Genomic DNA, 15,470 nt, shown 5'->3' on the forward strand with positions numbered 1-15,470 from the left:
GCATTAGTATTCCTAGAAATATAGGCCATATGGTCTTATCTGCCTAACCATATAGTCTTATCAAACCATCTACTATCTCCTCCTTTCCCTTAGAGATCCAACATACTTGACTCGAACTTTCTTGAATTCAGATACACTTTTTGTTTTCATCACATCCACTGGGAGGCCATTCCACACGTTAAGTACCCTTTCCATGAAAATGTTTTTTTCTGAGGTTACTTCTGAGTTTAATAGGTTTCCTTCATGCTTAAAAGATATTTTATTTAAACACTACATTAAAATATCCTGGATTTTTAATGGACGAGCAGAGTGAAAAGTGATATATGGCACATGTTCTATATCTCAGAAACTAGAGCTGATAGGAGAAAACTGGTGCCATCTTTTGAATCAACGGGTCAAATATACCCAGAAACAGGTCTAACATTTGAGGTGCCAAAATAAGTGTCGGCCAGTGTTATTAGTATTTAAGGTCAATTGGTGCCTAATTTAATAATTAAGTTAGGTATGCAACTGGCACTAATTGATAACATCCACACCCAAATTTGAGCACCCACATTCCAACTAGTGTGCAACTTTATAGAATCCTAAGAACATAAGAGTTGCCATACTAGGACAGGCTGAAGGTCCATCAAGCCCACTGGCTAATCCAGATGAGAAGTACCTGGCAAGATCCCCCAAACCGTAAAACTATTTTATGCTGCTTATCCTAGAATCTGGGAGTTAAAGTCCAGAAGTATATAGTTAGGTATTCATTGCTTTACCTACGGGGGTCTCCTCCTAATGAAATTACATAATTATATGGAGAACAGGATGTTGCATTCTTTTTTGTTGTTGAATATTTTTATTAATGAAAAAGAGGCACTACACGATGCCTTACAAATCATCCTGGACAACAGAACAACGATAAGGAAAAACTCATCCCTCATCTTCAATTTCAAGTTTTATTTATATTTGATTAATCGCTTAATTAAAATTATTTCTAAGCGAATTACAATGTATGAGTAAACATGATACTAAAATAGTAAATAACATGAAATAATATAAAATTAACAATTTATACAGTAAATAAAAACAACATGATACTAAATAGGAAATGACATATGAAATATAAAATTATAAAATAATAAAATTGAGAAATTTACTTAACAAATATATAGTAGACTAATAAGTTTATGAGTAATGTAAAATATATTTACATGTAAGAGGAGCTCATAAGTAATTCAGAAGTTAAACATTAAAAGCATCCTTGAATAAAAAACATTTTAAATTCTTTTTAAAGTCGCTTAAATCCAGTATCCAGTATCCAGAGTTAGTACCCCCTAGTCCCATGTTTTCGAATATTGAACCCATCCTTATCCCTCCCCCCCCCCTCCTGGATGGTACTGCACCACTCAGCCATACTAAATAATCAATTCTTAGACATACAAAGATGAGTCAAGTATGTATTCCATAAACGCTTGCATCCGGCTTTCCTGCTATTATCATCGTCAGAAAAACCCTGCGACTGTTGCTGTTTAATTTGAGCATATCATTTCAAATGCTCAATCCAGCTGAGCCTAGTCACTACATAGACAAAAGATTTTAATATGTATATATGTTACCCCTAATAAGTCATTTTTGTGTTGTTGACAATATACCAGATTGGAGATCTGATTCAAATGTACCATGACTGCCCCATGTTTGTTTGTTTTGGGAGGCAGTTTGGAACACAATATCTGTTGGGATTGGAGCACAAATTCCTTCAGATATCTCTATTTCTTCTAGAGGACCATTTATCCTCATTTCCAATCACATTTATCCCTAACTCAGAGTTTACTTTGTAGTAGCTTGATCTGCCCCAAGATACTGAAAGAAGAGCTCGCCCTCAACGCTGTTGGACTGGATCACTAAACCTTGGGACACTTTGTAATAGAAAAATTAATTTTAGAGCTATGAGATGAATCTCTTAAATTTTGAGAAATGTACACCTTTTTAAAAAATTATGTTGAAAGGCATCGACTCAGCATCAGCCTAGTAGAGAAGGCATGTCAGACAAGATCTTGCATGATAATGTACTTGTGCTGATCCGCAGTCTTGTAAGCTCAAGATGTTCATGAGATTTGGGTTGAACTAGGGTTAGGGATTTCAGGGTGTGGTAAAACTTGGGTAAGATTTGAGTGAACTTGTTTATGCCACATTTGGTACTTTGTCTTTTTATGGAACATTTTAGAAATTTATGCTGTGGTTGTAAGACTTCTTATCCAATAAAAAGGAATCAAACAGTAAACTTAATCAAATAAAGTTGTCCAGTTAACTGTTGGCCTGCTATTTGGGTGACCTGAGCTATCTGACTGGCTAGCCAGTTATGCTTTTGAATATTGATTTATTTAGGCTTGTTAAATTTTGTTCAGTCAATGAGTTGTTCACACAAAATGTATTTAATGAGAAGGGGAAAATTTAAAATGTTGGGGGGAATGCCTAGCTTACACCAAAAGTCAGCTGGACAAACATTCTTTGAATATGGTTCTTTATCTGATGAAATGATAGACTTAAAATCAAGGTTCCAAGTTTATTTTGTATTTGATATACCCCCCTCCCCCCCCCCCCCCGACACAGCCATCTGAGTCGTTCACAGTCTAATTGAGTACTTATCTGTCCTAGTGGGCTCACAATCTAACTATAGTCCCTGGGAGAGTGGAGGGTTAAGTGACTTGCCCAGGGTCAGAAGGAGTGGTGCTAGGATCGAACCTGCAACCTTAAGAGTGATGATACAGCAGTTCTAACCACTAGATTTGGGAGCGGTTTAGTTTTGATAAATCTGTACCTGGAAGTAATCTTATTTTTATTTATTTATACTGTAGTTAGATTTATATTCTGCAATTGCCATATCAGCTCAAAGCAGATCACAGTAGCAACAAACACAGGAAATAAGTGCAATGAAAAGTATTGATTATACATTACAGTACAAAGTGTAACTTGAGTAATTATTTATTAATTTTTATGCTCAGTGTTGTAACATTTGCCCCACCTTTTACTAAGCCGCGTTGGAGCCTATAGTGGTCGGGGCCACGGTAGAAATCTCTACTGTGGCTTAGTAAAAGAGGGCTTTAAAGACAATAAGTTGGATAGTTAGGAATAATCATTATACAAAACAATATAAAAGCACAATCAGTACTGGTGAATTAAATAAAAGGCATTGGCCCTAACTTACCCCCCCCTTTTACGAATGCATAGCGTGATTTTAAGCGTCGGAGCAGTTACTGGTGCTAAAACCCACGCTATGTGTTCGTAAAAGAAGGGGTTTTAAAGGATAAAATTTACCCTGTTTCCCCCAAAATAACACCTATCCTGAAAATAAGCCCTAACATGATTTTTAAAGTGCTCCTAATATAAGCCCTCCTACAAAATAAGCCTTAGTTATGATTGACTCCTGAAGCCTCCCCCACCCACACACACACACAGATGTCCCCGATACTCCCTGACTCCATCCCTGACACTAATGTTGCCTAATTTGGTGAAAAAATTGGACTCATCGATTCAGCAACCCCCCACTGCTCCTGTTTTTGGAGGCTTTGGAGCGGAGGTATGCCAGTCTCACGGTGGGAGGCTCTTTGGGGATCTGCTGCACAAGGGGATGGGTGAGAGGGGAGGAAAGATGCTGTACATGAGAGGGGCGATGAAGAAATGGGGTGGAGGAGAGGAAGGGAGAGATGATTGTTGTACATGAAAAAAAATAAGACATCCCCTGAAAATAAGACCTAATGCATTTTTGGACCCAAAATTAATATGACACTGTCTTATTTGGGGGGAAATATGGTATTAGAAAAACCAAGGAAAAGCTAAACAAAAATGAACCATCTTTCTTGTTTTTCTTGCATTAGGATTTAGAAAAAAAAAAACCCTCAGAGAATTAAAATCTGGCTTTGGCTAAAAAATTCCTGCAAAATCCTTTTTTTCTCAAGATGTCTTGGGAAAAAAAAATTCCAGAATAATAGATCATAGCAGGGCAGAGGCTTCCCATACATACATACAATTAAGAAAGCAATGAGAAAGCATCTTATGAAGAAAGAAAAGTGGGCGTATGAAGAAACTCAACATTTTAGAGCAAGTGACAATTACTCACTTTCAAACACAGACTGAAGGCATCTGTCACTACCTGGTTACACGGATTCAGAATTATTCCAGTGTGTTTCAAAACGTGTGCTGTCAATCAGCACAACTCCTAAAGAGCTGAATCTGTTGGTCTTGACAGGGGACCATCTGCTTTTGTAGCAATTGTTGCTTGCCAATGATAGTTTAAATTATAATTTGGAGGAGAAATCAAGTGGCGAATGTGACCGAGTTCAGCAAATGTCGCTTGTGGGTTTGTGCCTGTATGTTGGCATGACTTGCTTTTAATGATGATCCTTAAACGGAAATCCAGGGAGTCTGCAAGCCATTTCAGATTCAGTGACAGCTTGTACCTGTGTGACCCTGGCAGACGGGTTGCTGTAACCCATCCTGTTACATTTTCCAGCTTCTTATAAATCGATGCTTGCTTAGTGAGAGGCAGGAACACTTGAAAGGTTAAGAGAGAACTTGGTAACTATAGATAAGAAAGAATGACCTTTCAAGTTCAGCTTCCTAGGCTAGGAAAGTTTAGTGAGGCAGAAAAGTTGTCCCAGAGTATAGTGTTCCTAATTTTTATTTTATCTTGTTTAATAACTGTAGTGTTCTCAGGGATTCTCCATGAAAACGCCTCATGCCTCCCCATCACTGCTCCAAACCTTAGCATGCCTCTGCACTGATATCTGATAGGCTGTGTTCTCTCTAAAGACTGACTTGCCGTAAGCAAAATTTTTTTTCTTCGTGACCAAAGGGCTTAGTTGACACGAGCGACAAAATTTTCTGTTACATTATGAACAATGGTTATCGCAAGACTGGAAGTGAGACTGGCAACTAAAATTCAATGCAAAGAAATGCAGAGTAATGCATTTGGGGATTAATAATAGGAAGGAACCGTATATGCTGGGAGGAGAGAAGCTGATATGCACGGACGGGGAGAGGGACCTTGGGGTGATAGTGTCCGAAGATCTAAAGGCGAAAAAACAGTGTGACAAGGCAGTGGCTGCTGCCAGAAGGATTCTGGGCTGTATAAAGAGAGGCGTAGTCAGTAGAAGGAAGAAGGTGTTGATGCCCCTGTACAGGTCATTGGTGAGGCCCCACTTGGAGTATTGTGTTCAGTTTTGGAGACCGTATCTGGCGAAAGACGTAAGAAGACTTGAGGCGGTCCAGAGGAGGGCGACGAAAATGATAGGAGGCTTGCGCCAGAAGACGTATGAGGAGAGACTGGAAGCCCTGAATATGTATACCCTAGAGGAAAGGAGAGACAGGGGAGATATGATTCAGACGTTCAAATACTTAAAGGGTATTAACGTAGAACAAAATCTTTTCCAGAGAAAGGAAAATGGTAAAACCAGAGGACATAATTTGAGGTTGAGGGGTGGTAGATTCAGGGGCAATGTTAGGAAATTCTACTTTACGGAGAGGGTGGTGGATGCCTGGAATGCGCTCCCGAGAGAGGTGGTGGAGAGTAAAACTGTGACTGAGTTCAAAGAAGCGTGGGATGAACACAGAAGATTTAGAATCAGAAAATAATATTAAAGATTGAACTAGGCCAGTTACTGGGCAGACTTGTACGGTCTGTGTCTGTGCATGGCCATTTGGAGGAGGATGGGCAGGGGAGGGCTTCAATGGCTGGGAGGGTGTAGATGGGCTGGAGTAAGTCTTAACAGAGATTTCGGCAGTTGGAACCCAAGCACAGTACCGGGAAAAGCTTTGGATTCTCGCCCAGAAATAGCTAAGAAGAAAAAAAAAAAAAATTTAAATTGAATCAGGTTGGGCAGACTGGATGGACCATTCGGGTCTTTATCTGCCGTCATCTACTATGTTACTATGTTACTATGTGAGTGACCATGTAAAATCTGGGAGCGATTGCTCCAGAAATGTACGAGTGATTGCTCACGTTCTCAGTATACAGGGAACATAGGTCAGAGGGCATCTAGCTGCACACTGCTCACAATAAGCCTGGAAAATTGCAGGACAAAAGTGTACAAAAATGTCAGTATTTTGAATGTAAAATGGTGTTGTAGCACTATCTGCCTCTACGGTAGATGACCCAACAGATGTGTTGAAGCATGCTAGTATGACAGTGGTTCTCAACTAGAGTGGTGTAGGGACAAAGATTCATCCCCATTCCCATGACAAAATTTTTTTTCCCCATTCTCACCCCATCACAGCAGTGAAGCACATTTCGTAACCCCATCCCCTCACTGTCCCAATTTTTTCACCTCGTCCCCTCACCATCCCTTCAGTCTTAGTTTTCTTCTCCGCTCAAAGCAGAAAGGAAGATTTTATGCAGTTTCATGGGCCACACACTTCATGGGATATCTTTCTGGCTTTGAGAAAAAACATAACACGAGCCTTACTGGATCAGACCAATAGTCCATCTAGCCCAGTATCCCGTCTTCATGGAGGCCAATCCAAGTCACAAGCACCTGGCAAAAACCCAAATAGTAGCAGCATTCCATGCCACCGATCCAGGACAAGCAGTGACTTCTCCCATGTCTATCTCAACAGCAGTTTATGGACTTTTCCTCCAGGAACTTGTCCAAACATTTTTTTTTAACCAGCTATATTAACTGCTCTTACCACATCCTCTGGCCACACATTCCAGAACTTAACTATTCTCTGAGTGAAAAAATATTTCCTCCTATTGGTTTTAAAAGTATTACTCTAACTTCATCGAGTGTCACCTACCCCCTTTTTTACTAAGGTGTGCTAACTGATTAGCGCGCGCTAAATGCTAACGCGTCCATAGACTAACATGCATGTGTTAGCGTTTAGCGCGCTCTCTTTGTAAATCTTGATTTAGTAAAAAATCCACTTGTACTCATTCTACACCACTCAGGATTTTGTAGACTTTGATCATATCTCCCCTCAGCCGTCTCTTTTCCAAGCTGAAGCTCTTTAGTCTTTCTTCATACGAGAGGAATTCCATCCCCTTTATCATCTTGGTCATTCTTTGAACCTTTTCTAGTGCCGCTGTATCTTTCGAGATAAGGAGACCAGAACTGCTCAATACTCAAGGGGAGGTTGCAACATTGAGCATTATAACATTCTTAGTCTTGTTTACAAGACAATCCTAGCCTTCTGAATCCTGAACACATCTGACAGGGCCACCCCTAAACTTTTGGGTCCAACACACATGCCTAGTTTGCTTATGCCTCCATCTAACTCTGCCTACTCCCCAACTGGGATGCAGTAATGCAGGATCTTATAATGCACCTCTCTAAATTGTGTACTTTCAACTAATTAAGTTTCAAGTTTTATTTTAATTTGATGAGTCGCTTAATTTAATTTTTACTAAGCGAATTAAAACATAGAGAAAAAAAAAAACATTTATTTTAACATAATGCTTAAAAATTTTTAAAACAATAGTTAAGACCAACAGACATACAGACCAACCGAGACACTAGGTAAAAAAAAAAAAAAAGGGCAGAACTACAATTCAATATTTTTAGGGTTCAGAAGAGAACCATAAATGGAAAAAAAACATTAGGAGGGGGAAGGTGAAAACCTGGAAGGTAATATAAAATTTATAGATTGAAGGCGTCTTTAAAATTAAAACTTTTTAAATTACTTTTAAGATGACTCAAATTATTTTCCTCTCTCAATTGCTGAGGTAAAGTGTTCCAAAGTTGTGGGGCCATCACCGAGAACATATCTTGTCGTCGAGTTCCAATAATTTTTAGGGAGGGAACCACTAAGAGTTTTTGGTTAGTAGACTGAAGGGAACGCGATGTACTATAAGGAATAAGTGCTTTATTGATAAATTGGGGTTCGTTAGTATCAAGGGTTTTGAATACTAATAATCAAAGAAATATACAAGGGAGCAAACTTCTCACATATAAAATAACAAAAATAGTTTGCTGTATATACAGTGGATGCCTAAGAGACTGCTGTAGAAATTCACAATTTAAACAACCAACTTTAACTTCAGAGTTTCATAGGCTACACCATAGATTGTATATGGCTTATATTTGGAGACCCTATTCATAATCATTGGTTTCTTTTGGGAGGAAAAAGATACAGAGCAAAAAAATTCTGTTTACCAAGGAGAAAAGAATTTGTATCCAAAAATCACCTGGTTATCTTAGAAAAAAAAATATGTGGCTCTTAGAATATACTCTCATAATTAGTGTTCCAAACTACCATGTCTGTTAATATAAAAACTGTACACAGAAAATTACTAAAAGCACCAAAATATCACTTTGCTCTGTTAAATCCTCAGGCCTTGATAAATTACTTCATCTTGTCTTGAAATTCTATAATGTTGTTATTTGTATCCAAAGTTCCAGGTGAAAATTTCTCCAAAAATAGATTTGTAAAGGCTTCCACTGATACTCTAAACTATACTATGTCAGTAATCCAACTCCGATGAGGGCCACTTGTTTCACAACAAAATGGCATCAGCAGGTTACAGCTATATCCAGACTTTCAGTTGTAGAACAAACTGGCTCCAAAATGACAACTATCTTATGATCCACGTTATTATGGGCTGATGGGGGTCTGAATGCCTCTGATGCCAAGAGGTACACACAGTTTACTCTCCAGTCCTCTCATCCCAAACAGATACCCCACCCACATGCACTCAACCCACCCAGTTATCTAATATAATAAAACGCTAGGCCGCACATGCGCATTTCCTATGTGTGCGCTGGTTTTCCGTGAGCTGTAGCGACATATAGGAAGTGCGCATGCGCGGCTTACGATTCTTTGAAAGACGCGGCGGTGGCTACTCTCACGATCCCTGCCTGCGTCGGACTTCCGACGCAGGTGGGGATCATGAGAGGAGCCACCGCCGCGTCTTTCAACTAAAAAAAACAAACAAACAAGGCGGATGTCGGCCCGATGGCTGGAGTTCACCGCTGAGTCCGGTGAGGAGTGCTTCCCTCAACAGGAACCATCGGGTCTAATTCAAATACTCCCGGCAGGTCGGGAGGGGGCGGATCAGGCTCGCACGCCTGGCGGGGACCGGACAGGAACTAGACTCCCTGCAGGAGCCAGCCTGATGGCTGGAGATCACCGGACTGGACAAGGGGAGCAGGTAGGGGGGTGCTGCATTACAGGAGGAGCAGGGAAGAGGTGATTCTGGACAGGGGGGAGGTAACAGGAAGGGAGGCCTACTTCTGGATAGGGGAATCAGGGAAGAGGTGCTGCTAGACGGGGGGGGGAAGGTAAAAGGAAGGGAGAAGGGCTCCTGCAAAGGAGAAGAGCTACTGCTGGATATGGGGAGCTGGAAATGGGGTGATGCTGAACAGGGGGAGATAAAAGGAGAAGGGCTACTGCTATATAGGTGGAGCAGGGAATGGGTGGGGGTGCTGCTGGACAGAGAGGAGGTAAAAGTAAGGGAGAAGGGCTGCTAGCACCCGTTAATGTAACGGGCTAAACAACTAGTTATTATATATTTATTGATTTTTCAAACTCATCACAAGATAACCTCTTGTTACAGAAAATCAGAGCATTGAATAACAACAAAATACAAAAAAAAAAATTTCCCCCTAAAAGACCAAAAGGTGTTCTTTTAGGTTTAACACAATATAATTATTAAATTACTTAAATTGAAAATCAGATCTTTAAACATAATTATTTTAAGCTCTTATTTGGCCTCAATACAGTGGAGAAACAAAAAAGAAAAGATGAGGAGCTCTCAATTAATCATCACTATTTAAGAAAAGAAAGGCTTAATGTGGTTCCTTTTTATGCAGCCTAAATTATTATTTTCATGTCCAGGAAGCTTTGGAGTTGTTCCGGTACGAAGAATATATATTTAATACCAGTGTATCGAATTACACATTTGCATGGATAGCTTAACAAAAATATTGTTCCTATTTTTCTTACTTCTTCCCTCATACACAGAAAAAGTTTTCTACGTTCTTGAGTTGACTTTACAACAACTGGGAAAACTCAGATCTTCTGACCAAAAATAGGGTACGTGAGTGACAAAAGAAAATTCTCATTAAAGAGTTTAGGTCCTGCACAAACACAAAAGATATTAACAGAGTCCCTCTATATTCAATTGTTTCTTGAGAATTTTCCAGTATATCTGTTATATTATTAAAGTCAAATGCTTGTAGTTGTGATTTATCAATCTGGTCACTCTTTGCAGGTAAATCAACTTTTTTGTGAGGAAGATAGTAAATTCTGTTTATTGGTGGAATAGTCTCAATGGTGTATTTCAAGTTTTCCATAAGAAATTTTTTAAACATATCCAAGGGAGTTAAAACAGTAGACTTAGGAAAATTCAGTACTCATAGGTTTAACCTTCTATTATAATTTTCTAATTGTTCGATTTTCCTTTGAAAAAACTGCCTTTCTTTAATGAAGGAACCTGAGAGTTTCTGCATAGAAGAAATTTCTGCGTCAATTTGAGTAAATTTATCATTAGTTTCAGTTTGAATATTTTGTATTAAAGTAGACAAAGTTTCTGTTTTAGCTAATATAGTTGAGGTATCACCTGCAGACTTCGTAGTGGCCACCTCGAGCTTCTGCAGAACTCGCCAAACATTTTCCAAGGTAACATGAGAAACATTGGTCTCTTCCGCCATCTGTTATGAACTCTCGGCGTCTGTGAGTTCGTGGGATCCCTCACTGCACGAAGATATCATGCTCTTCCGGCTGTCGTCATTTATGCTCATTACATCCTCTGATGCTGGATTAGGAGGAAGTCGGGCTGCAGGAGGGGATACGATATTTCCAATCCCAAAACCGTGGCAGTTCCTTCCGCCGGGTTAATGCTCGGAAACCACCTCCTTCCAAACAGGCCGGTGAGCTTGTAAGGAATCTGTCCAGAGTAGCTTGCCGGGGTGAGGAAGGATCCACCCGAAAAAAGCCCTTGCGCTTAGTATAGTGCATCGCTGACCCACAGGTCCGTAAGAAGAAATATACTGTAGAAAATAGCAAAGTGAACGGAGCAGATTACCTCACTGCTACCACGCCATCACCATTTTGTTTCTCTTCCAACCCACCCAGTTAAAACTACCCTTCACCCACTTAAGTGCTCGGTCTTGCCTTGGAAGCTGCAGAGATGCTTCCTTTGTGCTTCTGCCACTTCTTTGAGGGCAGGAAAGAACCACTGCTGCTGTTCTGCTTATACGCCACTTACTCAGAATGGCTGCTGAGACTTCATGCGGTAGCCTTGGCAGTCATTTGAAGAAGCAGAGTCACTGGGCAGGGCAGTGGCAGCGGGCAGGAAAGAGGGAGGTTCTTTCATGCCCCTGAAGAAGCCACTAGACCACCAGGTCTTTTAAATTAGGCCCAGTGAGAGCCACTATATCATTTCTCATTCCTGCAACACTACCGCAGAACGGTCTACTGTTACCTCAATATTCCTGGGTTCTTTTAAATAAATTTTCTCAATACCGCAGTAATTACTATGGTAACCATTACCATGTCACTCTCTATAATCTCAACTCGGTCCTCTGGGCACACCCAGCCAGTCAGGTTTCCATGATATCTATAATGCATATGCATGAGAGAGATTTAAATTCCAAGGAGGCAGTGTATGCAAATCTCTCATTCATATTCATTGTGGATAGCCTCAAAACCTAACTGGCTGGATGTGCCCCCAGGACTGGGTCGAGAACTACTGTAGTATGGTATGGGAATTCTACTGCTTCCAAAGAGAATTTGGCAACAGTTTATGACCTCTCTTAACTAGTAGGTGTCTTGATCTCCTTTTTCCTCTGTTATCCCTTTCAGCCATCAAAAGAAGCTTCTTCTATTGACTTCCTTCTGAAATTGAAACTATGCAGTTCCAGCAGGGGTTTCAAGATTTTAGTGCCCCAACTTCAGATGGAAGCCACTAGAGAAGAAGCAACAGCAGATAAGAAGTGCAGCTGGTCTGAATCCTGTTGCCAGGTGGTCCCAAGACGGGAAAGGGAAGGTGCTGATGCCACAGGAGTGAGTGGGAGGGAAGGGAAGGTTGTGGTACCCAGGGGTTGCTAGGGGGGTAAGAAGAGAAGGTAGTGATACTGGGATGGGGGTTGGTAGTAGGGAAGATGTAACCTAGTGGTTTAAGCAGCTGGCTGACAACCAGGGTTCAAATATTTCTGCTGCTGCTCCCTGTGACCTTAGGCAAGTCACTTAACCCTTTATTGCAGTGGTCTTCACTAATTTTTGTCAGGGCCACTTTGGACCCAAATGAGCAGAAGGAGAGCCACCAAATATCTTCCCACACAAGACCGTGAGACATCTGCCCTACAAGCCCGCCTTCAAGTTTGTTTTTGAGGGTATCATCAAGGAGGTAGTCATTTTAAAATGCATTCTTCATCTATTGAGAAATGTGTTGTCCTTCAAGCAGGCAGTTTTTTCTCAACTTGAGTAGAGAGGCAAAGAGTAGCAGAAAAAATCCAGAATGATAATGAGGGCCGCCACAGAGGCCTTCAGGGTCCACTTTGGCCCCCAGCACTGCTGTATTACCTCAGGTACAAGCTTGGATTGTAAGCCTCCATGGACAGGAAAATACCTACTGTAACTGAATATAATTCATTTTGAGCTATTACTGAAATCATGTTGACGTACACATATGCAAACATTTCTTGATAATCTTGCAAATTTTGTGCTATTTTGTCATTTATCAAGTTTCTTTTCCTTATTCTAACCAGAGGAAGGCTGTAATTTCTTTTGGGAATGGAGCTCTGAGATGCCTGTCTGTTACCAGTTCAATCTTGTCTCTTCCCTGTCTTGGAGTGAAGCACGGGCATCATGCCATGCTCAGGGTGGTGACTTGTTAAGCATTACAGACTTGAAAGAGCAGAACTTTGTGAGTGGTAAGTGGACAAATGCCATCAATGAACAAGAGGTTTAATTATTTATTTTTAAAAATGTATGTACCGTAAAAGGCCTATACGGTTTACATAAAAACATACATATTCAATAAAAGCTATTATTCTGCTCCTTGAGTTAATATTTTACTTTCTGAATATCATTTTTTTTTTTTTGCAGGTTGTTAGATTTGTGCTGCTTGATTGAAGTAATGTAGTAAATGAGTGGTGAGATGGTATAATCTTGTGATTTTTGCTGATGTATGATATTTTTATGTTGTGCAAATCCTGAAATATGTATATAATATTGTGAGCTGCCTTGGATAAAAATAATGTTTTAAATAAATAAATAAAAGGAAGAACACTTTGCTCTTCAAAACCATCTCATATAAATCAAAAAAATCTATTGCATTAAAGCATAAGCAGGTAGTAACATTTACACATTATCTCATCATAAGAAAACATTTACAAACGGCTGGGACACAGCAATGGGCCCCGTCGGAACCCGCGGCCGCGTGGCCGCCAGAGGACGGTGACCCCAATCCCCCTTTTCCCCACCGCCGGACGCAGTGGGTGAGACGGCGCCACGAACCGCCGCCTCGCCACGGCAGGAGATGGGCCACACAGGAGTAGTTGGCTGGCGCTAACAGGCCGAAGACCATCCCGATCCTCGCCCATGCGCTCGCGTCGGCTCGAGCCGTGCATGCCTCGACTGAGAGAGTGCATGCTGTAACAGCACTCCTGGCCACAGAGGTTCGCGGCACAGACGGGCCAGCAACTCTTCCAGGCCACCTGTGCAGTGGCCCAACCCCGTCCAAGCCCCCCAGCACTCTTACCCGCAGATCCCCTTACAGCGCTTGGGCTGCTGGGGCCACGAAGACGCGGCCGTCTCCCGCTCACCTCCAGGCACAGAGCCAGAGAGGGAGCCAAGAGGTGAAGAGATTTTTTTTTTTTTTTTTTGGTCGAGGGTGAGCGGGAGGGAAGCCGCGTCCGCCTCGTGTGAAGCCGGATCGAAAGGGGCGATCTCCCCTCCGCTCACCCCTAATCTATCCTACCCCCCTCCCCCTCCCCCCTCTACACCTAGCCGATTGGCCCCAAGGCTTCGGCCGATTTGTCATCGCTCCTCCCTATGTGGTTCGGAGCTTGTTCTTAAGCAGGTAGTAACATTTACACATTATCTCATCATAAGAAAACATTTACAAACAGCTGCTTTTTCAACAGTTTCTTGAAACCTAACCTTAACTGCACATAAGCGCAGAGCTCCTGGCAAAGCAGTTCAAAGCTTAGCACCCCCTACTGACAACATAGGGCTCCTTTTACAAAACCGCGCTAGCGGTTTTAATGCACGCACCGGATTAGCGCGGCGCGCTAGCCGGAAATCTACCACCTGCTCAAAAGGAGGCAGTAGCGGCTAATGTGTACGACAATTTATCGTGCGCTATTCTGCGCATTAAGGCCCTAGCTCGGCTTTGTAAAAGGAGCCCATAGTATAACCAATTTGGGAATGAGAGATTATCATCCTAGTACTCAAACTTCATTTCATACTATGTTCTGACCTCAAACACCTTCCAGGACGATAAATGTCAAAAAAATCCTTGCAGAACATTAGGGGATGCGTGATACAGTATCTGCCGTACTATCAACAGAATTTTATAGTGCACTCTTTGTTGAATTGGCTGCTTTAAAATTGGTGTTATGTGAGCCATTCTGGGCGTACCAGTAATTCACCTTTCTGCAGAATTAATAAGCTGCTGCAGCGCCTTCATCTCCACTTGTGCAACCCCCAAATACAATGCATTGCAGTAGTCTACCCTACTCAAAATTAATGCTTGTACCACAGTATGAAAATCATAATTATGATTTTTCTTGGGGTTCTTATGAAAATTCATGCAGCAACTGTATACCAGCATTTAGATTATATAAAAACATCTTAATCTGATCTTAATCTGGAGTATGCACTTATGGGAAAGGGGTGTGGCCCGATTGTGTGTTGTGTGGGGCTAGGGAGGGGCCAAAATATGGATATCCAGCTCTCATTTCAGAGGGGGAAGGGACATCTCTGACAAAAAAGACAAACAGCATGTTGATCTGCTTCCCTGGATGACTAAATGTGTTAGAAAAGCTTTGAATGAGCAGTGTTCCACTGAAGGGATTAATGGACAATTACCCCTTTAATCCGCCACTGTTTGCTAGCCCCTTGAATGCTAAACTGACACCTCTTTCCCATACATTCGTAGTACAGATTAAAATGTTTTTATAAAATCTAAATGCTGGGAAATGATATTGGGCTTTGTGACAGCTTGGGGTAACATAGACATGTAAGCTCTATAGATAGATAGGCAGGCGTTCAACAAGAGCCAGTCCAGCAGAGATATGGAGCAGACCAAATAAAAGTCAAAAACCATGGCTTTGACCCCCTCTTGCTGTTACTAATATTGTTTGAATTTGGAATACACTTGTTTTGAAAGATATAAACCTAAAATAATAACTTGAGGGCAATACTTATTTGTGTTCCCGATTATTAAGCCTTGTCGTTACAAGAGATTATTTGATAAATTGCTTGGTTTTCAGGCAGATAAAATGGATTCATGGTTAAGCTCTATTATTTCCCAGGCCTATTCATAA

General features: G+C 41.2%; 1 protein-coding gene across 3 annotated transcripts in view; it reads left to right on the forward strand.

Annotated features, from left to right (window-relative positions):
• The window catches only part of PLA2R1 (phospholipase A2 receptor 1), a 206,411-nt gene that overhangs the window by 26,846 nt on the left and 164,095 nt on the right, over positions 1–15,470 (forward strand). For all 3 annotated transcript variants that reach the window (XM_033944554.1, XM_033944552.1, XM_033944553.1), the window contains exon 4: positions 12,687–12,851. In XM_033944554.1, coding sequence (XP_033800445.1) covers positions 12,687–12,851 — 165 coding nt within the window. The remainder of the gene's footprint in view (positions 1–12,686; positions 12,852–15,470) is intronic.

This window comes from Geotrypetes seraphini, chromosome 5, assembly GCF_902459505.1.
Source record: "Geotrypetes seraphini chromosome 5, aGeoSer1.1, whole genome shotgun sequence".
Lineage (NCBI taxonomy): Eukaryota > Metazoa > Chordata > Amphibia > Gymnophiona > Dermophiidae > Geotrypetes > Geotrypetes seraphini.